The sequence below is a fragment of the Cydia amplana genome, chromosome 11 (genome assembly GCF_948474715.1).
Source record: "Cydia amplana chromosome 11, ilCydAmpl1.1, whole genome shotgun sequence".
Classification (NCBI taxonomy): Eukaryota; Metazoa; Arthropoda; class Insecta; order Lepidoptera; family Tortricidae; genus Cydia; species Cydia amplana.
The window spans coordinates 16547082-16570542 of NC_086079.1; the positions used below are offsets into that span (position 1 = coordinate 16547082).

The 23461-nt window shown below is 42.7% G+C and overlaps 2 protein-coding genes across 3 annotated transcripts; both read right to left on the reverse strand.

The window, feature by feature from the left end:
- Nucleotides 1–153: 153 nt before the first annotated feature.
- On the reverse strand, nucleotides 154–16721 carry LOC134652244 (serine/threonine-protein kinase ICK). Of its 2 annotated transcripts, XM_063507415.1 has the most exons (10): nucleotides 16282–16721; nucleotides 15606–15772; nucleotides 14689–14850; nucleotides 13680–13862; nucleotides 12261–12377; nucleotides 10876–11090; nucleotides 9498–9560; nucleotides 2992–3105; nucleotides 1740–1960; nucleotides 201–276 (listed from the first exon to the last, which is right to left on the reverse strand). In XM_063507415.1, the coding sequence occupies exons 2-10, from the start codon at nucleotides 15759–15761 to the stop codon at nucleotides 215–217; spliced, it is 1293 nt and encodes a 430-aa protein (XP_063363485.1). In that variant the 5' UTR covers nucleotides 15762–15772; nucleotides 16282–16721; the 3' UTR covers nucleotides 201–214. The 2 variants fall into 2 exon arrangements, 1 of the variants encoding a protein (XP_063363485.1); XR_010097178.1 differs by lacking the exons at nucleotides 1740–1960; nucleotides 2992–3105; nucleotides 9498–9560; ... (4 more) ...; nucleotides 15606–15772; nucleotides 16282–16721 and adding an exon at nucleotides 1445–1564 and having other exon boundaries at nucleotides 154–276.
- A 578-nt stretch (nucleotides 16722–17299) lies between these two features.
- Nucleotides 17300–23429, reverse strand: LOC134652245 (tryptophan--tRNA ligase, mitochondrial). The gene is made up of 7 exons (XM_063507416.1): nucleotides 23287–23429; nucleotides 22905–23081; nucleotides 21950–22099; nucleotides 20872–21106; nucleotides 18452–18603; nucleotides 18008–18133; nucleotides 17300–17561 (listed from the first exon to the last, which is right to left on the reverse strand). Exons 1-7 carry the CDS (start codon nucleotides 23383–23385, stop codon nucleotides 17340–17342), a joined length of 1161 nt encoding a protein of 386 aa, XP_063363486.1. The 5' UTR covers nucleotides 23386–23429; the 3' UTR covers nucleotides 17300–17339.
- Nucleotides 23430–23461: the final 32 nt, after the last annotated feature.

The window sequence follows — 23461 nt, forward strand, 5'->3', positions numbered from 1 at the left end:
CGTGCCTTTTAGGTACGTATATAATTACAACGCGCCATCGTAAATCATAAAATATTGGACGTCTTTGGCGTCTATCGTGTGCCATCGTGATCCTTGTTGGAATGCACGAAGGTTGATATTGGACTGTAGCAGCGCGCGTAAGATGACGTATTCGGCGGTTAAAGGTTTAAATAGTATATGTCGGTGTTGGGGCCGTTGGGGGTCGAGGCGGGGGTCAGCGCAGGTACTTGGCGGCCCAGTCCACGCGCGGCGCGCCGCTGCCCACCGTCGCTGTCTCTGTAAATATATAAATAGTCATTACAGTACATATGGGGCCACTTTTACGCACTAGTGCGGAAAAGTAGCCCCATATGTACTGTAAATAACTATTACAGTACATATGGTGCTACTTTACCGCCCTAGTGCGGTAATTAGCACAATACGTGCCTATGTCGAAATTTTAAAGGGCCGTTTGTATTGTAAAACGTTGTACAATACACGTGCGAAAAGGTCATTCGCAACTCTTGTCGATATAAAACATTATTTTCGGACGTGTTTTAATTTATCGCCAATCGTTACGAATTTCCTACTATTCGCACTTGTATCGTAGTGTACCTACTATTAAAGCGCACAAAATAACCAAGATAGTGAATCCAAGCCTCCTCGTCCTCGATACTCAATTGCCATAATGATATTAACGATCCTGGTTAGGAAATAAACACCTACAAAAAATGGTAAATAGCAGGTATAATGAAAGCGCAAAGCGAGAGGATGGTATCGATCCTTGTGACTCGTAATACAAGTGGAAGTCCCTTTCTAACAAGAGCCGTCAAAAAGTGACATCCGCTCGTATTACAAGTTACAAGCGTTTGAGAAACGGGCCCCGGATCACACAGTCGTCCACACAATGACGACGGAGGACCGTTCCACGAGACGCGACCCGAACCGCGGCAGGGATGCGGAAGACAGGGATCGGAACCGGTTTTTTGCAAAAACTTAGAAATAACCATATTTTTCGAATTATTTTATACTCGAAATGTAGGACTCTGTTGTGTTTTTAGGTTACGGCTTCGTATTATTAGATTGCCCAATTAGAAATGAAGTAATTAGCAAAGAACGAAAAAATACCGTTTCCGTTCCCATACAAAAAATACCGGTATCCGATCCCTGGCGGAAGAGCTCCCTCGCACCCTCTCTAAAGGGTGTCGAATGAAGACACAGCAGGCGGTCTAGCATAAATTGCGTTCTCGCGAGCGAGTCCATACTTGAAGTCGCGCTAGATGTATGAAGTCGCGCGCGAGAACGCAACTCATGCTAGCAGGTCAGAGTATAGTTACGTGTCCACGCGCCGCAGCGGCTCCAGGGCGCTTGAAATTTTCTATGGGACGAAATCCCTTCGCGCCTACATTTTTCAAATTTGCCGCCTTTTTCTACTGTCAAGATCTGGTTGACCAAGTATAGTTACCGTGGTGTGAACGCATGGCGAGCGGATGGAACAGCGACGTGTCGATCCTCGCGCCGGCCACGTACCGCGCCGCGCCGAGGTAGGCGGCGGCGGCGCCCCGCGCGGCGGGGGCAGGGGCGGCGGGGGCGGGGGCGGGGGGCGCCAGCACGCTGCGGCCGCGCGCCGCCGTGTCCACGCGCCGGAGCGGCTCCAGGGCGCTTGAAATGTTCTATGGGACGAAATCCCTTCGCGCCTACATTTTTCAAATTTGCCGCCTTTTTCTACTGTCAAGATCTGGTTGACCAAGTATAGTTACCGTGGTGTGAACGCATGGCGATCGGATGGAACAGCGACGTGTCGATCCTCGCGCCGGCCATGTACCGCGCCGCGCCGAGGTAGGCGGCGGCGGCGCCCCTCGCGGCGGGGGCGGCGGGAGCAGGGGCGGGGGCGGGGGGCGCCAGCACGCTGCGGCCGCGCGCCGCCGTGTCCACGCGCCGGAGCGGCTCCAGGGCGCGCGTCGAGTGCACCACCTCGCCTCTGCAATTCATATTAACCTCCTAAGGCCCAAGGTCCTACCCATAGTACCTACTTATTAACTTTCTTATTCAGACCCAGCTCCTACAACAATTGTGTAGTCATAGCGTACCACGGTCCTACCAGTAGGACTTAATAGAAAACCCATTTCAAATTTTGCGCTTATCGAAATTGGCGTGTACAAACTTCTAAAGGACTGTTTTGTTTTGACAAGTTTGGACAAGTTCGTAATAAAAAAATCAAAGTGCTGTACAAGGTACTGTATAAGTACAATAACATTAAAAAAAGTATTTTAAGTGCTTGGGTCTGAATGAGTATAAAACAATAGTACTACTGGTAGGACTACGGGCCGTACTGACTACATACTCAATTTTTCGTTGGGCCTTAGGAGGTTAACACGTTCGGTGCCGAAAACCCGACTATCCGGAATTTCATGATTTCGTTCCCGGGTCGGACGACCCGATAGTCGGGATCGTGGTACGTGGTATGAAGAAATTTTTGTGGCCTGGCGCGGATGTCTCGTTTGGCTGGGTGGCAATGAACGTGTCAAACCTTTGATCGCCCCGCCGAACATGTGCGCGTCATCGTGAACCTTATCGGAATGCACGAAGGTTGATATTGGGCTGTAGGGTGAATCAACTTTTTCTTGTCACGCTTTTATGGGTGAAATGTGTACGATCAAGGAACATTCTCAACATTCTCAGGGAACATTGCTGTTCTTGTATTATTAAAAGTTCAAAGTTTTGTTGCAGACTCTTTAGTTTTTATTCTTTTTTCCGATTATAAATTCAAAAGAAGAAACTGACACATTAGATTGGTAGATTCCTTGATTTGGTTGTCAAATGCTGTGGTTTTCTGATCCTTGTAAATATTAACCATAAAACGTAACTAAATATAGAAATATCAAAGGTAAAACTCGCTTTTATTCATTTCATACAGTCCACCAGTCCCATCCTTTTCAGTTTATTAATACCTATTTTGATTATGTTGATTATGAATAGGTATATAGATTATAATATAATATGAGTCCGTACCCCAGAATGTCGGCAAAATGATCCCGCGGCGGCGCGAGCGCGGGTAACTCGGGCGCGAAAGCGGGGGCGGCTGCGGGCGCGGGCGATGGCTCCATTTCCACGCGCACACTACTTCTGCATATACATAGGTATAGTTTGTAGCTTTCTAATAGACCCCGAAGGCTAATCCTATTGTCTATTGTTAAGAAAAACCGCTCGTGCTACGTGCCACAACCACCTGCATAAAAAATCGGTACTTCGGTTACTGAGTGCCGGCGAGTCGAACGCTACAGAACCAGTCTAAAATGTGTCATCGAGATGCGTAACAAAGGCGCGTTATCGGAGAGCGCACCTACACTGGTTTTTTGAGCGTTGGACTAGCCCGCGCTCAGGTGCCAAATAGAATAATTAGGACCCTTTTTTGCAGGTAAGTAGCACGTGCGGTTTTACTGAACAATAGACAATAGGATTAGCCTTCGGGGTCTATTAGAAAGCTACAAACTATACTCAGCTAGTCTCATGAGTCATGAGTTCATGACTCAAAAATATACTTGGTCAACCAGATCTTGACAGTAGAAAAAGGCGGCAAATTTGAAAAATTTAGGCGCAAAGGGATATCGTCCCATAGAAAATTTGAATTTCGCGCCTTTTTTTACTGACAAGATTTGGTTGACCAGCTATAGTAACTCATCACTTCACATTTTTTTTAATAAAAACACTGACACGCCAGCGTCAGTAGAAAAAGACGGCAATTTGAAAAATGTAGGCACAAGGGATCGATCCCCCATATAAGTTTTGAATTTCTCACATAATTCTACTGACAAAGTTGGCTTGCCAGAGTATACAACCTCATCAACCATTTATTAAGGTGACGGTAGAGGTGGGTAAATTTTCAGATTCTGTCAATTTACCCCATTTCACACACAAGCGCACTTCACGCACACCACCTCACTTTACTGGGACAGGTCACTGACCCATCAAGTTTTTTTTAAGATAGCGTTTTGAGTTTAGTGGCCTCCTTTTAGGAAAAGCGTTCCATTGAAAGAAGAAAGAGAAACAATACATTTAATCTTGCTTTCCTTGTCTGTTCATGTCACACGTGACGTATTTAAATTCTAATAATTCATTTGGTTGTTGACAATTTTCTACATTATGGCTTTGTCGAGATACGCGTTTTCTAAAGTTAAACCGAATAAAACCAGATGTCATTAAGTCAGATGTAAAATTTTATTTACTACTCTATACGACTTTTCATAAGGCTCAAAATCAATTAAATGAGAATTTAAATAAATAAAGTTCCGGCAGGGTGCAAAATTTAATTAAGGCGGACAAAATAAAATTTGAAAATATATGGAAACAGTGTTGGCTAATGTACCCCTAATATCTTTACCGATTTACTTTTATGTGGTATATTCGCCTTTTGTTTCACTATTAAATTAATACAATTAAAATAAAAAATATTATACCGGTATTCCACCGGTATTATTTCAGTGCTGAAGCGATTATCTTCGATCGTAGCCTTGATAATGTAGGTGTTGATAGTTACTTACGGCGGTAGGAGCGGCAATGAACCCCGTGCAGAGTAGAACGTGAGGTGCGTTGGGATAAGTGCATATATCTACTTATAATTCTTTGGCTGGTTGGTAACCCTCTATATTTTATTTTTTGTTTTACTGTTATTAGGTTAAGGGAGTTTTAGGGAGTGAAAAAAAAAATGATTTTCGTTTTATGCGCTCGCGTGATTGCCGATGGATTATAATTAGACAAAAGAACTTGTTTTCCACGCATCGAATGTAGATCCCTATGACACTTCCTCCAAGTCTTCTCCAATAATGTTTATACCGTATTTTAATTACCTACCTTAAATGTCTTTTTTTTGTGCTATACATACTTCAAAAAAATCGCTGGAGGCCTAGCGGTAAGAGCGTGCGAATTGCAATTCCGGCTCGTACCAATGAGTTTTTCGGAACTTACTGTACGAAATATCATTTGATATTTACCAGTCGCTTTTCGGTGAAGGAAAACATCGTGAGAAAACCGGACTAATCCCAATAAGAGCCTAGTTTACCCCCTATGGGTTGGAAGGTCAGATGGCAGTCGCTTTCATAAAAATTAGTGCCCACGCCAATTTATGGGATTAATTACCAAGCGGACCCCAGGCTCCCATGAGCCGTGTCAAAATGCCGGGACAACGCGAGGAAGATGATGATGATGTGACACATACTTCCAAAAAAATCTACAAATATTTTACGTGACAACTGCTTATAAGTAAATATTATGTAGGTACACTTATAAAGTATAAAGTAGAAAATATCTTATAGGTACATCGATCATGTACGAGTAGGATTCACTATGGGTTCCACAGTTACACATTTTTATTTCATATTTTTTGTTTAAGACCAACTCACCTATTATAGGACATAGGTCTTCCATTAATCTTTTGGCGTTGAACTATTTTTTAACCGACTTCCAAATCTAAAAGGAGGAGGTTATCAATTCGGTTGTTTTTTTTTTATATTTGTTTTTTTTTTTTTTTTTTTAATTTTTTTTTTTATGTTTGTTACTCCATATCTCCGTCATTACTGGACCGATTTTGAAAATTTTTTTTTGATTGTATGTATATGCATACAGATTGGTCCCGTTTTTGTCAAAACCCGGTTCTGATGATGGGATCCATGAGGAATCGAGGGAACTCCTCAAATTTTAAAGGCATATGTATAGAATTTTATATATTTTCATCAGAAAATCAAGCATTTACATTAAAAACTGTGGGATTTGATGAAGTGGAACTGCTGATGATGATCAGAACAGAACTCTTCAACGACGCATAGTACCTACACGTTTAGTGATTTTGAATTTCGATTTTGACTTGGACTGGGCCCCGGACTTCGGACTCGGACCCGTACTCGGACTCGGAGCCGGACTCGGATCCGGACCCGGACCCGGATCTTGATCCGGAAAACCACTATGATACTTAAACTAAAAAAACACTATGATTACCATAAAATGTATAGGTACATATTACCAAATAAAGTATAAGCGCCGTTAAGTGGGTTAGGCTAGTAGTTAGAGAAGTCGGTTTTTTTCTATTAAAGATTATTGTATATGTATTTATGTGATACAATTCTGAGTTAGGTTATGGTACATTTTTGCTCACCTACTTATAATTATGTATTATATCTGATATGTCACATGATACCAAAAATCGCCGCAAAGTTAAAAGTTCATTTATTTACGTTACTCATCTTCGGATCACCGACTTACTACTTCCTTACTTGACATATGTGTACTAAATTTCAATTGAACTAGTCCAGTAGTTACGGTGAAAATTGGCTTTAACAAAATGGCAGACACACGAGTGATCTTATAAGGGAGATTATTTTCCTTGAGTGAATGGTATGCATTTACCCCAATGCACCTCACGTTCCACGCGGCGCGGCGTAATCTGGCCCCTATTTCACCACGGTGACAGGTACGACAAAAACATCACTGTTATTGACGCCATAGGCATCCATGGACTACAGTTACCGCTAACTCTGATTTAAACTTTCACGATTTTTACACATTATTAAATTGTACAACGGAACCGCAAAACGTTCAAGCGGATAAACAAGACCAAGTGCGGGTAGTTCGAAAAACTCGCGCGGTTAGAAGATGCTGATGTCAACTTAAGCCAGTCTTCTCCGAGACCACGGGGACAACGCCGTCCTCGAAACGTCGGAGGTAAATCTTAAAACTTAGATACGCGATTAAGTCCCGTTGTACAATTTAATAATACAGTTACCGCTTACCATCGGGCGGGCCGTATTCGTGTTTGCCACCGTCATTGTACCTATTATTAAAAAAAAAACTTTATTATATCGGATAAAACAGACATTTCTCTCGCGAAAAAATCTTGTGACAATTGTCACAAGATTTTTCAAAGAATTTTCGGTAAGTCTTGACAGGAAATGAGTTCTGTGTCGCAATTTCGATACAGTTGCCGTGTTTCTTGTGACAATTGTCATTAGCTTCGCAAAATAAGAATTTTTTAGTGGCAATATAATGGAGTTTATTTATTTATTTATTAAAATGTTGGTGGCAAACAAGCACATCGCCCGTCCGATGGTAAGCGGTTACCGTAGCCTATGGAGGCCTGTGACGTCAGCAACAGTGATGTCGACAACTGTCGCACCTGTCACCGTGGTCGTGGTGAAATAGGGGCCAGTAAGTACCTAATAATCGCAGTGGTCTTAAGTGTCACAGACCCTACTGGCGCTTAAGTCCTTTATGACAATTTCTGCCTATTTTAAATTGTTCAAAAAAAAAAAGAATAATTATATCGGACAGTTGAGAAATGTGATATGCAAAGGAGAAGAATTCGGACATACGAAAGCATTTTTGCCCAAGTTGAAACGGAGACCTTCGCCAACGCTCGGTCAATGATGGTTTAGGTACAGCTAGCTGCAGAGAAAAGGTACCCCTGCATACAATTATCTATCTGGTCGTACCTTTTCTCTGCAGCTGACTGTACACCTATAAAAATGGTTGTCCCTGCTGTAATTTTATACCGGTACCGTACTTTGTATTTCAACCGGTATAGTTTTACCTTCAAAACGAACCGGTATTGATAAATAATAACGGTACCATACCGCTTATACCGTAAAGAAAGCATGATGCAGTCTCTGCTTTGCACAATTATTGTGTGGACAAAATTCTTATAATCACCGAAACATACATACCTACGCACATAATGTCATTGAAATAAAACATTGTTATTTTATAGTAAATTTATATAATACTCGATATATACACATAACAATAACCAGACCGCAGCGGTATTAGCCTGTAAGCTTCATCTCTTGTCTCCAAATCCGCAAAAACTAGTTAGTACTAAATGCTGGTCTTGCTGTTATTTTATTCTTGAAGATTATGGCTTGTTTCTTGATTATTGAGAACAGCACGTAATCGCACACATATAGACGGAACGAACGGCAACAAAGTAGGTGTAGACACTAAGACTTTCAGGTATTAAACGAATTACGCTTCGTATTAATAGGTAAGTAATATTTAAATGAATATATAATATTCTCTAACGTAAATACAAGATTACAATTGACATCAAATGTCATTGACGTACAGAAGTCATATACTTTTTTTTAATGACGCAAAATTGATACCAGCATAATGAAAATCAATCCCAATCAGTAAAACGAGTCTTTAAACTTTTTTCATTTTAAGCGGGTTTTGAAGGAACAAGTTACTTAAATTCAATTGTAATCGTATTGTTTTAGGATAGTTTACTGCTGTTTTCGATCGTTACGACCTGTAAATAACAACAAATCAAATTTTAAATAAATTTATTTACCCTATTTTTTGAAATACAATTTATCTACTGGTATACATTTTCGTATGCGTATATGATGAAATGTCTAAATAATGTCAAAAACGAGCTACTATAGGGGGTGATGATGAGGTTCCGTAGTAACTGATAACACTGTTTATTTATATTGTCTTTATTTAATTAAACAGGCAGGCACATGAAGAAACATATGTAAAAAGTCACTATTATTGAACGGTAGAAATACCCCAAATAAAATTTAAGAAGGCGCTGCACAGGATAGATAAGTCTATGAAGGTATAAAGTTATAAACACAACCACCGGATTAGTCAGTAAGCCTTAGGTCTATAGTTTAGTTTATATCACACACTTGTTAGTTTATTAGTTACTTGATATGCACAGTCGCAAGCACAAACATATTAGTAACGTTAGTATAATTAATAACAATTACAGATTTACGTAAATCAAAACACGGCCGCGCGAGCGCAGGCGAGCCGCGTAGTTACGTCGTGAAGGGCGAGTATCGACTGGTTTGGCTTTCGTTCATCGGCGCGCGCGGCGGCAATGGCGGCACGCTATGCATACCTACCTATAAGTATACTACGCGATGCTTATGTAACGGACGCGGCGTGAAACGCCGATACTTGTTTAAAATATTATTTATTGACAAGCTGTTAGGTTGTGTAGTGTTAGGAAAGGTAAAATTTGTATAGGCTAGGCCACACTACGACGAAGTACACGTCTTCTTCGATCCAAGGCCAGCGGCCATCTGACTCGAAGAAGAATTTTGAGTGATGTCGTCAATGTATGGAAATTGTACGAAAGTTTACATTTGGGATTGAATTTCTGTGTTGTATTTGTGAGTAAAAATATAAGTAGATAATAATTTGCTAGTTTAGTTATTTAGCTTTCAAAATCACACAACAACTCAATTACTGTTAAAGGCAAAACTGTAATGCGTGTTGCTCAAACGGAACTCCATATTTTGATTTTTGGATACTTTTAGTGTCGATTTGTAGAGAATTACAGCAAATAAAAAATATTATGCCGTAAAGAGCCGGTACACGGCTTCTTCGTGAACAAATTTACGTATAATTTAATGCAGTTATTAAACATTTCTTGAACAAATTGATTGCACAAAGTGAGCTCTAAATCGAAAACGTCATATACCGTCCCCTTAAATTAAATAAATGCTTGAATTACGCACCTTCTTGCGCGAGACAGTGGCGGCGGTACGCCGAGTTCAGTTCCTACCGCGAAATAAGGAAACCTGTAACACATTACAATACAAATTATTTGGTATTTAGATACCATGTTTATCAAAAGGCATGTTTATTTTTCAACGATTGCAGCGCCATCTGCATCCAACTTGACGCAAGAGAATAGTTAAATCTTTTACTTTTGTACGGGAGCGCTTATGTGTGGTGACCTCGATTTATTTATGTGCTGCTAGTAGTTGAGGTTGAGATACGCGTTGGACAGAAACCGGTGGAGGCAGATCATCCGTTCCAGATGCAACCCTGATACTGACCACGATCCTCAGACATGACGAGGGACCGACCAGAGAGAGAGTAGTTGAGGTGGTATGTGCGTGTACCGCACATACCACCTCAACGTGTAGCAAGGATTGGTGGCTTTTTGTGACCGGCAAAGTGGATGGGAAAAGGCCTGGACGTGGACGCAGTCCAATACGTCGGTCTGACCAGAGGGCGGTCTGACGTTCGACGTGTTGCCTCCCTGTCTCACTTACGTACAAATTTACAAGTGCGGCAGAGAGGCAACACGTCCAACGTGGTTCGCGGTAGGCCCTCAGATTCGCACCTCTCTCGACTCCACAGTTCATATGGCTCTCCACGCCGCCAACGACAGAAACGGACGGAGGAAGAGCATAAGAGAGAAAGTGATGCAAAAGGGAGGTCACGACCCTCAATATTGAGGAATACGACACAAGGAGGAGGGAGTGTGTGTACGAAATCGGGCAGTGAGAAACGCCTGACGGGAGCGCTTAATGTAGAATAGAATAGAATAGAAATAATTTTATTCGTGAGCACAAACACAAAATAGAAACAGATGTAACAGATATAACAGAGATATAACAAGAGATGACAAGAGATATAACAGAGAATAAAAGGATAAAATGCCACGAAATGGTCTCATCTCAGCATGTTGCTGGCGACTTCCAGCGCTGATCTTCCGATGAGACCATCCGGTGAAACAATCACGACAGGTAACATGAATACAAAACAAAATTAATATATAACATACAAAAGACAAAGACAGCAAAAAGATAAAAATACATTACAATAAATTACTATGTACAATGTTGGGTCGAACCCGTCTTGGCCGTACATTGCGCCTGACAGCTAGCGCCATGCGGCAACTATGCAGACTAAACTAAAAACTAAATGAAGAAGACAGGTCGATTTCATGAGCAACATCAATATTTTATCGATCTCACAGATTTAACTACGTACAAACAGATAAGTGATGGCGATTTCTAAAGTAATGTGCCATGGCAATGCAGAGTGTGTGTGGTGACTTCGATTTTTTTAATGTGCTGCTAGTAGCTGAGGTGGTATGTGTACCGCAACGCCTGCTGCGCCGTGGGCCGCTCCCGGGGCGGGTAGCGCAGCAGCGCGGCGAGCAGCGCGAGCGCGGGCGGCGCGGCGCCGGGCACGACGCGCGACAGCGGCACGGGCGCGGCGGCCGGGAACCGGAACCGGAGCGCCTCCGCCAGCGCCAGCCCCTCCGGCCACGACGCGCGCGTCGGCGCGCCCAGCACGCCCGCTATCTTGTACAACTTGAAACAATTCATAAAGATTGTCAAGCAAATCTTGTCGGTAGAAAAAGGCGCGAAATTCAAATTTTCTACGGGACGATATCCCTTCGCGCCTTAGAGGATATAATCAAACGGAGACGCCTTGTCTGTAATTTTCTATACAAAACAGTCTGCCGATTTTTGCGGGGGAGGGGAACGTCAAATGTATGCGTAACGTAAAAATAGCCATGTCAGATAAACGTCAGTCCATACATTGTGTATGACCGTTGGCCGCCTATTTTCGACAGAGGGGAAAGCCTGTTAATGGCTACTCCGTTTAGTTGTATCCTCCAAGCTTCGCGCCTACATTTTTCAAATTTGCCGCCTTTTTCTACTGACAAAATCTGCTTTATCAACCTCTGCTTTATAACCAACTTTATCACTAGGTACCTATACATACTGTACAAGTTCCGGAAAGTTTACAAAAAGTTAGAAGAATTCTCGGAAATTTCTTGAAAATTTCACAGATATATATTTCGGAAACTTTCAATCCCCATACAAAAATGTGAGAAGTTTCTGAAGCTTTCCTATGTAGAAAACTTCGCAATCTTGGAAAGTTTCCTTCTGCACATTCATCGGATCAGTATAGTACTTATAATACCTACTATAGCTCGTCTCCCGTAGCTATCTAGCTAGATATTTTCACCGGCTGCATTTAAAGTGAAGTTCAATAGAAATAGTAATAAAAAAGTAAAAGCAACTTTACTTTCCCAACGGGCACCAGTATGGGAGAGATCAACATTTTTGGACAATCAACATCTTTTTCAAGTCCTACCTGGTCGATCTCCGACGCTCCAGGGAACAGTGGGCGCGCTGTATGGAGTTCTGCTGCTATACAACCCACGGCCCACAGATCCAGGGTTCTGATACTATACAATATACATCTTTTTCAAGTCCTACCTGGTCGATCTCCGACGCTCCAGGGAACAGTGGGCGCGCTGTATGGAGCTCCGCGGCTATACAACCCACGGCCCACAGATCCAGGGTTCTATACTATACAATATACATATTTTTCAAGTCCTACCTGGTCGATCTCCGACGCTCCAGGGAACAGTGGGCGCGCTGTATGGAGCTCCGCTGCATGCTATACAACCCACGGCCCACAGATCCAGGGTTCTATACTATACAATATACATATTTTTCAAGTCCTACCTGGTCGATTTCCGACGCTCCAGGAAATAGTGGGCGCGCTGTATGGAGCTCCGCTGCTATACAACCCACGGCCCAGAGGTCCACGGGGGCGCCGTACGCCGGGTCTCGCAGCAGCACCTTCAATTTACATATTTTATTTGTTACACTGTACTGTGGCATAATACTTAATAGAACCAGGCGTTATTTTACAGAATCTCTATTGCTTAGCCAATCTGCGAAATAATAACGTGCTCTAGCAAAATGCCAACCCGTTATACTCACTTACATATTTTTCAAACTTGCATGCTTTTTTGCGTGTTGCTTGTGTTATTATTTTTGCGATGGGAGGGTGTTAATATTAATTGCATGCAAAAATACGCAACTCTGCGAATTAGCAAAGCAATTTTTTTTGTAGTCTGGCATGTTTAGTACGTAAATCGTCCACGCTGGGAACTGACAATAAACCTTATTTCAAAGACATAAGGTCGATTATCAATTTATCGGATAAGAATTGCTGTTAGTACGTGGATAGCTAAATTAGGAGCGATTTACGCTCTACATAGGTATTGTGTTGTATTGTGTTGTGTTGTGTCGTCCCGTATTAAATTCAGTTCATCACCGAAGTTCGTTGTGATACAGGACTCTTTACATGGCGACCCTGCCAGCATTCGAACTTAGAATCTTCTGACTTACCTACTTGTAGTAGTTCGTTAAGAAACATAAGACAGTCAGCTGTCAGAACCCTGTACAAAGAACCAGAATAAAGGCAATATATTTATATCTCACCTCAGGCGCTCGGTACCAGCGCGTAGAAACGTACTGCGTATACGGCGGACGGGAGCGCACCTCTCGCGCCAGCCCCAGGTCTGCGATCTTCACCAGTTCCGGGCCGCTGCATAGCAGGTTCTCCGGCTTCAGGTCCCGGTGGAAGAAGCCGTGGCGGTGCATGCGGGCTAGACCGCGGAGAACCTGAACATGCAACCCGATTTACGAGAATATCTCACCTCAGGCGCTCGGTACCAGCGCGTAGAAACGTACTGCGTATACGGCGGACGGGAGCGCACCTCCCGCGCCAGCCCCAGGTCTGCGATCTTCACCAGTTCCGGGCCGCTGCAGAGCAGGTTCTCCGGCTTCAGGTCCCGGTGGAAGAAGCCGTGGCGGTGCATGTGGGCTAGACCGCGGAGCACCTGAACATGCAACCCGATTTACGAGAATATCTCACCTCAGGCGCTCGGTACCAGCGCGTAGAAACGTACTGCGTATACGGCGGACGGGAGCGCACCTCTCGCGCCAGCCCCAGGTCTGCGATCTTCACCAGTTCCGGGCCACTGCATAGCAGGTTCTCCGGCTTCAGGTCCCGGTGGAAGAAGCCGTGGCGGTGCATGTGGGCTAGACCGCGGAGCACCTGAACATGCAACCCGATTTACGAGAATATCTCACCTCAGGCGCTCGGTACCAGCGCGTAGAAACGTACTGCGTATACGGCGGACGGGAGCGCACCTCCCGCGCCAGCCCCAGGTCTGCGATCTTCACCAGCTCCGGGCCGCTGCAGAGCAGGTTCTCCGGCTTCAGGTCGCGGTGGAAGAAGCCGTGGCGGTGCATGTGAGCTAGACCGCGGAGTACCTGACGCAACGACACTTACGAGATAATAATTTAAAAAAAACGGTGTACCGTTGGGGGGAAAGATTTTTAATATTTTCCGACTAAATGAAGAGATTGTTTTCGTACATGGATTGCTGGCCAAAATATACTTACCTATGACCAGAGTTCACTAGGAAACTATAGAGTTAAACACGTTTAAAGTGACTGACGTTAAATCTCTATTAATTGCCCTACCTACTAGATATATTTGTCATGAGCTCATGAGCCTTACCTATCTATTTCCCTTAGCACATGAATTATGAGCGCGATATTAAAATTGACAATAGGGTATTTGAATGTATTTCAAATAAATTATTTTACACCATGCAAGAAATAAAGCACCAGAAAATTAATAGTGAAACGTAGACAGCAGTTACTTTTAGACACAATTTCTATTTCAAAACCCGTATAACACTATAAAGAGTAGGTAATTTGATGGTGACGTCACATGCTAGTGTTTTATATAAATTCCATAGTAGCAAAATGGTTTTGACAGTTCGAAAAAAGAAACTGATACGACTAGGTAATAGTAGTCAAACATCCTATTACATATTTTAATACCCACAGTGGAATATCTAGTTGCGCCTAATAAAAAGGACAAAACTTCTGCTCCATTGATCCGAGTGGAAACAAAACGCCAGTTATCGGATGTGTAAATTGGGCAGTTAAACACCTTTTAATAGCGTCACGAGGTGAAATAACCGCGAGATAGGGTTGTGACTTGTGCATAACATGCCGAGTCGGGACCATTTCGAATAGTCAAATACTCTATTTGAAAAAGCAGATCAATGCTACTAACAGTACTAACCTGTAAAAGGACATTTCTGAGCGCGGGCTCGCGAGGCGGTTGCTCGCGCAGCAACTGGTACAAGTTCCCTCGGAGATGCTCGAACACGAAGTACAGCGTGTCGTCTTCGCGAATCACTTCACGGAGCTTCACTATGTTGGCGTGTGACAGCTTCTTCAGTGCCTTCAATAGAATCGCATTATGTAGTTGTTGTGTGTTGACAATGACATCGATTTTTACTATTACGTTACGATATATATTGCTCTAGACGCAACGGTACCTTACCTAGAGAGCAGCAATTATCTATTCTGGTTCCAGTTTGTACTGATTAATTAGTAACGGCAGGCAAGGAAGTTGATAACGAACTCAGTTGTATGCCAAGCAAGACTTAACCCGTGCTTTGTATACCGCAAGATTGTGGGTCACTTGTGGATGAGATTAGCTCAGGACCGGGACATGTGGCGTACTAGAAGGGAGGCCTATGCTCAGCAGTGGGCTATAAAGGGTTGATATGATGATGATGATGTATACGATCTGAGTGGCGAGCGTCATTGAAGCGTTCGGCGGTTGGAAAGAGTCCTTTTTACGGATAGTCCCGATGACTCACGCTAGACGGGGCCGAAGCGTCCGACATGTCATTTTCTACACCACGTGATCGGCGATCACGTGGTGTTTTACATAGAAAAACGAAGGGCTGGAAGCTCCGGCCCGGTCTAGTGTGAGTCATTCTTTACGAAGTAAGTGTATAGCTTCAATATCTAAGGCCAAAGGCCTACGTCCAGCAGTCATAGGTCATAGGGCTGCGGCGGTAGCACGGTCGCATTTTTATCGCTTGTCACCATGCCTATCACGTTCTAACATGTATATATGTAAGTAAGTGACGGGCATAGTGACAAGCGATAAAAATGGAACCATTCTGCGCCCGCTGAACACAATACCTTGACCTCTCGCAACGCCATGGCCTCCTCCCACGAGTAGTACTTGCGTTTCATGCGCTTGATAGCGACATATTCCCCTGAATCTCGGCGTCGTGCCAGCGCGACGTTCCCGTACGTGCCATCCCCGAGCTGCTGTAGCACCACATACCGGTTCATTCTTTACCAGCCTACAAATAATCAAACACAACAAAGTTATTTACGTCTACGCTTTAAAAACTTTTCCTTGATGATAAAATTTACGAAGAGAGAATTTGACCTAATTATTTGTGTAGACTTTATTAACCATCATAATGAATAGGCTGTGCAAATACGTAACTAAGTAGGGTAAACTAACCTAGTGATTGGTCGTTTAAACCCTTAGTGGGCCAAACATTGTGTATATTACCCTAAGATATATATTATGTAAAACTTTTTAAATTGAATTTAAAAACAAGGATATACTTTTAAAACCATATTTGAAGGATCGCTGAGCTTAAACATACATTAAGTACTGTAAGTACCTGTACACAATAATATCGAGATTTTGGGTATAAGTTATTTAAAAAGTCGGAAACATTCACGTACGTGAGTAAAATTTCATTAGATTCAACGAAACATTTTTCAGCCCATAACCCAGTGAAGGACTGCTACATTATTAGGTAGTTGGCATCAAGGACTATTATAAATAATTACTCACCTCATCCACTGTGCATTCCTGTCCCACTGAACTTCTTCCTATTATCTTTTTGACATAGTTTTATAATTCATACAATTAATTGTAGGAAAAAAACTATAATAAATAAGACAAACTGATAGAAAAACTTAAACTTCAGTGAAATATAGCTGACGACTTCGATTTTTGGCTTTCCCTCTATTTAAATTTATTTTATAGTAATTTCTAACAACACAAAATGGACGATTATGCGTGTGTGGACTACTTTAACAGGTAGTTTTAGGAAGACAATCGAAATAAACTTTGATCTAATTTCGACACGTCACAACGAACAATATTGAGACTTTATTTGTGTCATCCATAATAATCCGTAACCATGGTAACGGCCAACATACTGTTTCGCCTACAATGTCACTAGAGGGCGCTAGCGAGGTCAGGTGGTCAACCGACTACAAAAAAGGAAATTTTCATTTTTCAATACGATATACGATTTACTTATTTACAGTCGGTGCCCCAACATAATTATTCACTTTTCTATTCGGTATAGCGACGTGGGTACATACTTAACTTGGGTTTGGGACACTACTTACTATGTATTTTATACTTCAACACATTTTTTGTTAAACCGTAAACTAGCTTATTTTCTAATTTAAATAATTTTCAATATTGTCGCCTTAGTACTCATATGTGACGTCCCACGGATAAAGGTACCTTATGGCCGTTGGCGCTTACGCTATTATTAACGCCGCTCCGCCGCCGCGCGCTATAATTATTGCGGCGCTATGCGACGTAAGCGCCAACGGCCATAAGGTACCTTTTGCCGTGGAACGTCACATATCATAATATAAGCTTTGCTTAGCTTGGGACTATGTTGATCTGTCTAAGATTGTCTCCAAAATATTTGTGTAATTTACCTATATTAAGTAGGTACCTTAAAACTTAAATAACTTAATATATCAACAAATCAGTATTTTATCACAAATAAAATAATTTAAAACGTTAAACCTAACAATCTTTATTTACAATAAAATATCGTAACAAAATTATCTACTTAAATTAACAATTAAATAGTGTTGAGCAGTCTATTCGGCGGCGGCGGCGTCAAGCAAGCTGTGAGGCGGCAACGCCGACGCGGTTAAACCGACGCGCGTGGCGACATCGGCGTAGGTCTCGTCGGCGCGCCGCCGCGCCTTCTCGGCGCCGCGGTGCAAGATGTCGCGGACTAGTCGCGGTCGCTCTCGTAGTTCTAAATAGCGTGCACGCACGGGCCGGAGTTCCTTAGCTAGCGCGTCGGCTACCACGCCCTAGTAAGAGAGAAAACGTCGTTTAAATTTAATGCCACAAACAAATTAAGCTTCGTTTTTATATACTAGATAGTACACAATTTGATTGCCCAAATTCGTCCAACAGATCTGTCATTTTAGGATAAAGTAAAGTACAAAATCAGGATGATTTGGGATGTAGGTAAATTTTCAAATCAAACTGCCATTTTAGTATCTGGGATATAAAAACTAGTAATATGTAATGGCTGTGGAGGACGAGGCGATAAATATTATGTATTGTTTAATAAATACAAATTTACGAATATCCTCAACTTAAGCACCTTAATATAGACTGTTTTTTTTGTCATGTTACACTAACATTTTTAAAGATAATTGCAATATCCCTTTTAACCTAGCCTTTAATTCTTTTTTAATGATTGATGTATACTTCAAACCTAGAAATCTTCATGATCAACTTGAATAAGTACCTTGTATTGCGCCGTCGTGAGTCCTTTCGCCGCCTCTACCGCTTCGTCAGTTGTCATGCCCGTTGACAAGCAGTGCAGTTGCACAAGATTCGACACGCCTAGCCGGTTTTCCGGATCAAACGTCACCTGTAAGAGTTATCTTTGGTTACCTACAACAAGGTTCGGAGTGTTATTAAAAATAAAATCACCGAAAACTTTAATTACCTAACTATCGATAAAAGCGCAAAAAAAAACCCAGTGGTTTTAGAATTCTCGGAAATACCTAGACAAGAAACCAAGAACTTATGACGTATGTATTTTGCTTGTTTTTGGTTCGAACTGTCACCTTTATAATGACTATCATTCGGATTTACGCCTTTTTAGAATTTTCCGGTAAACTCTAAGGGAAGGAGTTATTTTTGCATTGACGTACTTATGCATTATTTTTATCGTCAGGCTACTTACTTCCGGGTTGAAATCTGTGACGGCTTTCCTCAGCTTGAGCGCGATGGCGGCGTCATCATCTGTCAGCAATATTCGTGATTTCCCCTCGGGGTCCGATTTGGACATTTTCTTGGCGGGGTCGCGCAGGTTGCGGATGCGGTCGCTGCCGTCATCTGACATACGAGACCAACATTTGTGATATCGTAGATGAGGAATGAAAAATAGATGGATCAATAATCATTAACGCATTCAGCAATAGTTGTAACTGCCAAAGAATATACATAAATCAGGTATCTCTGTTGGGCCCTATGGTTGACTGGTAGAGAATGCCATTTGGCATTAAGTCCGCCATTTGTACATTGTTGTATATATTTTGTGCAATAAAGTTTAAATAAATAAATAAATCATATTTTCTTGATAGTATGACATCCTCCTAAGGCCCAGCCGTATAAACGAAACATCAAAAATTTGCCACTGAAATTTGAACCTAAATTGTAGGAAATAGAGTTGATTTTGCGTTGATTGAAAATTGAACGAAACAAAGCAAAAGCGACTTTAAATCATGTTCCAATTGAACATGGTTTAAATTACATCGAACTGAATAGGTAGGACCTTAGGCCTTAGGAGGGTATGGAAAATTTAAATTAAGATGTATGTTTTCAATACTGCTGCTGTGCCAGTCACGGTTCACATTACACGCTACACCATCACGTTAGTTAAATTAAATTAAATTTATTTAAGACCAACAAAGGATCAATTTCGGTAAGATAGATGTTGTATCGCCGTATATTAGGAATGTTGTATTACGATAACCGCACCCAGCTACGGCTCCTAAAACTGCCAATATCAATTTTTTTTAGTTTTCTTTCGGTCGGGAGCCCCACCGCTTAGGGTTTGATACTTGTCACGCCTCTTCATTAATGAACCGAAACAAAATAAATCAGCATGAAAGATATAGCTGCTCAAGCAAATCTTGTCAGTAAAAAAGGCGCGAAATTCAAATTTTCTATGGGACGATATCCCTTCGCGCCTACATTTTTCAAATTTGCCGCCTTTTTCTACTGACAAAATTTGCTTTTTTTCTATATCTTTATTTAGGAAAAAAAGGCCTTCGTCGCTGAGCGATGATGCCGGCCTCATAATAGTTACATATGATTATTGTCTACAATTTAACAATTTGATTATTAAGTGGTACAATTTAATAGTCTGCTTAGATGTAGGTTTAGACAACAAAATATTACATAAGCCCACGTCAGTTAGTTTAAGTTTGGCTTGCGTTTCAAATGCCCTGCGGTCGGCTCCGATCCGAGCACACTCCACCAATGCGTGGTAGGTATCTTCTCTTAAGATCGGTTTTCCTAGGATAGCGGTGCCGTCATATAGCGGCCGTCTCCATACTAAATAATACGGCTAAATATGGATGTCGCAGTATTTGTATGGAGACGGCCGCTATATGACGGCACCGCTATCGGAGGAAACCAAACCCACAATTTGGAGAATCAACATCTGCTTGACCAAGTATAGTAGCCGAGGTTGATGAAGATAAGTTGTGACGTCCCACGGGTAAAGGTACCTTATGGCCATTGGCGCTTACGCTATTATTAACGCCGCTCCGCCGCCGCGCGCTATTATTATTGCGGCGCTATGCGTCGTAAGCGCCAAGTGCCATAAGGTACCTACCTAACGTCACAGTTAAGCTTTGGATTCCTCCGAAAACGGTGCCGTCATATTACGGCCGCTATATAGCGTTGACTGACGTCACTAGAACGTTGTCTATGTAAACAAGATGGCGCGGTTTCCTAGACGGCGTTACGTTACGTTGATTGCCAACGTAACGTAAGATGACGGCCGTCATGACCTTGTCGATAGTTTCGTGAACGTTTTATTAGATAGCGGTGACGCCATTTTGAATAAATGACACGAGATTTGAATAAATGATTCCAAACTACGATTATTTTCCTCTTCTGATGATATTTCATCCTCCAAGTAAATTATAGATGATCAAGCAAATCCTGTCAGTAGGAAAAGGCGCGAAATTCAAATTTTCTATGGGACGTTATCCTATCTCGCCTACATTTTTCAAATTTGCCGCTTCGACCTCGGTGGATGACGGTGTGTTATGACGCCGTGGTACTTTCCACATGTCGCCACCGTAAAGACGGCCGTCTTTTGCTGCCGCTATATGACGGCCGTCATATGACGGAACCGTTTTCGGAGGAATCCAAAGCTTAAGCGCCAAGTGCCATAAAGTACCTACCTAACGTCACAGTTAAGCCCTTGCTACACGGTCGCCGACAAGCCCCTCAGACCGCGTGGCCTTGGTCTGGACGGACCGTGTACAGTTGTTTCCAACAAAATTTGACCAAAACTGACCAAGGTCAGACCAAGGACAGACGGTTAGAAGGCTTGTCGGCGACCGTGTAGCAAGGGCTTTAGTCCACCTGGCAATAAAGGAGCGGGCGTAGGGAACGCGGGCCCGTAGCGGTGCGCGAACTGGCGCGCCAGCGCCGACGCGAGCTGCAGGTGCTGCAGCTGGTCGGCGCCGGCGGGCACGTGCGTGGCGCGGTACACCAGCACGTCGGCCGCCTGCAGCACCGGGTACAGCAGCAGCCCGAGCGGCACGTCGCGGAGCGCGGCCGACTTCTCGCGGAACTGGGGCAGCGCTTGTAACCGCGCCTGGAACGGTCGGACGAAATTTTTTTTTTTTTTTTTTTAAGTGTAAACTTCTTTAGCGGCGCTGTGCTCTTTTTGAGGTGAGGAAATGTTAAACTCGCGACGGATCACGTGACCGTAAGACGAACACGTGACCTGATCGAACAATGTCATTGAGTTTTTCTTTATTGATTTAAATGCCATCTAGTGAGTTTCCCTCTCAACTGGTATTAATATAACTCGAGTACTAACAGTGATGTGCTTAGGGGTTTCAAGTAAGGCGACGAAATAACGCTAGATGGCGTTAACCTCAATTATACAGACATTTTGCACTAGTCATTGAGTTTTCACTTCTGCCGGCATCGGCACTCCCGGAGTGCAACCCGTTGTTTTTTTATTGACAAACAAACAATCTTATAATAAATATTCAATATTCAACATATAATCCCTGTTAAAGATAGGTATGAGATATCATTGGGTTCGTTTCACACTTCTACAACTGTCAAGAGTTCATTAAAAGGATTGAAAAGCATTACCACATTTGGTTTCTTTAATCCGACTTGTACCATTGTCAAAAATGTTTTGCATGTTCATAAGGGCCACCGATGGTCAGTTTAAAAGTGAATGTTGCTGTTGGTGTTGGTACATGAAAATGTAGGTATAAGTAGACTTATACACAGCTCCGCATGTCGAGGCAAGGCGGACTGCACGGAAGCCAGCGCCAAAGCTGCTAACTACAGGGTTTAGACCTGGATGGCCCTCGGGTCAAACAGTTTGGAGACTTAAAATTGGGGACTTGGACGTTCAGAGTAGAATTTTTATTTCTTTAATTTGACATGTAGGTCTATGCATAGGTATAATAGTTACCATAGTGGCGAGACAGGCGAGAAGCCAGCAGAGCTCGGTGTGTCGCGGGACAGCGGATTGTACGAACAGCGCGCCGCGCTCAGGACACACGCCGGAAGCCAACGCCAACGCCGCTAACTCCAGGGTGTCCTCACGTAGCGCATGCGCATCCTGAAAGCATATAAAATGTAATGGAACGTCGATTTCACGCCGTCGCTGGATAAGTTTGAGAAACTCCGCCGCCGATTGCTTTTAAAGTGTGCATGAATTTGATGGCTTATGGACTATGGTACAGTCAAAGATTTTAATTTCAACCATTTCAACCCTTTTTGTACCTTGTCACAGTGACAATAGTATGAGCTAGATACCTCATACTTTCATATTGATTTTTCAACTGTCATAAATTAAAATCTTTTGACCAGACCAATGAAAAATGTAGTGCTAAAGTAAAGCTAAAAACTGTTTAAGTATCTAATGGTTTATTTAGATCAGCAGTCGGCAACCCGCGGCCCGTGAACCTGTCACTTGCGGCCCGCGAGCCCCCCTGGCTATTTTGTATGTAATAGTTACCATGGCTTTTTATCCCATCCTCGTCGCCAATGTTAAATTTGGGAATGGTGTCTAAAGGAAACGCCCGTTTGGTTGACAGATTTATTCCAACTGACCATCGCAAGATTATGCATCTACCTACATATAAGTAACCATACAGAACAATTAACAAACGACAATGTCTGATAAAGTCATAAATATTAACAAAGTGCGGCCCGCATCAACTCCGTTAACTACTATGTGGCCCTTGGCTGCTAAAAGGTTGCCGACCGCTGATTTAGATGGTATTTACAGTCACTACAAAGAACCAGAATAAGAGATTTAGAGCTCCAAATACATAGTTTTAGTACTTCTAATAGTAGGGCTACCAAGTAATTGCACTAGACGCACTAGTACAATCGATTAATAAGATTGTGACCATAGTTACATGTCGAGTGGTAAGTGAATGCAGGTCCGCCACAAATAGCGTGAGGTCTTCACCAGCCTGTTGTAGGCGGGCGCAGCGCCGCAGGGCTCCGAAATAGTTACCAACGTGAAGAGTGCCTGTCGGCTGCAGCCCTGACACCACGCGCCGCTCCCAGGGGCCGCCACTGTCTTTCGAACTCTGTAAATATCATTATTTTTTTTAAAGAGGAATGTTGGGCATCGTGTTTACTAAGATTGGTTACTGCTATGGAACGGACGCCTGCTCGCGTTTGCGCCACCTAGGGGTCAAATCTGTCGTAATAGACGCGTATTGTTAGAGAGTGAATCCTCTGTACTGTACCTAGTACTATTATTAATTCTGTGCTTAGACCCCCTCGACTAACCTTGCTGGACACTGCCGCAACGCCACTCTGGTGTATCCCCCTGGAGGTTAAACATCGTTTACAATTGATGATACTTCTCTTTAATAGCTCCATAGTCATTATTGAAACTGTGTCTTTATTTGATTAATTTCAAACACAAGTTTTATTTAAATATTTATCACTTGATTTCCAAATT

Bases quoted from the DNA above. Each gene is read 5' to 3' on its own strand.
- LOC134652244 (XM_063507415.1), bottom strand. From the start codon at position 15,761: ATGAACCGGTATGTGGTGCTACAGCAGCTCGGGGATGGCACGTACGGG. The intron at 14,851-15,605 runs GTATTGTGTTCA...ATTCTATTGAAG, and splicing joins TGGCGTTGCGAGAGGTCAAG to GCACTGAAGAAGCTGTCACA. The intron at 3,106-9,497 runs GTGCGTAATTCA...ATGTATATGCAG, and splicing joins CCACTGTCTCGCGCAAGAAG to AAGTAGTGTGCGCGTGGAAA.
- LOC134652245 (XM_063507416.1), bottom strand. From the start codon at position 23,385: ATGACTATGGAGCTATTAAAGAGAAGTATCATCAATTGTAAACGATGT. The intron at 23,082-23,286 runs GTTAGTCGAGGG...TGATATTTACAG, and splicing joins TTGCGGCAGTGTCCAGCAAG to AGTTCGAAAGACAGTGGCGG. The intron at 17,562-18,007 runs GTACTTATTCAA...CTCTCTTACTAG, and splicing joins TCACGACGGCGCAATACAAG to GGCGTGGTAGCCGACGCGCT.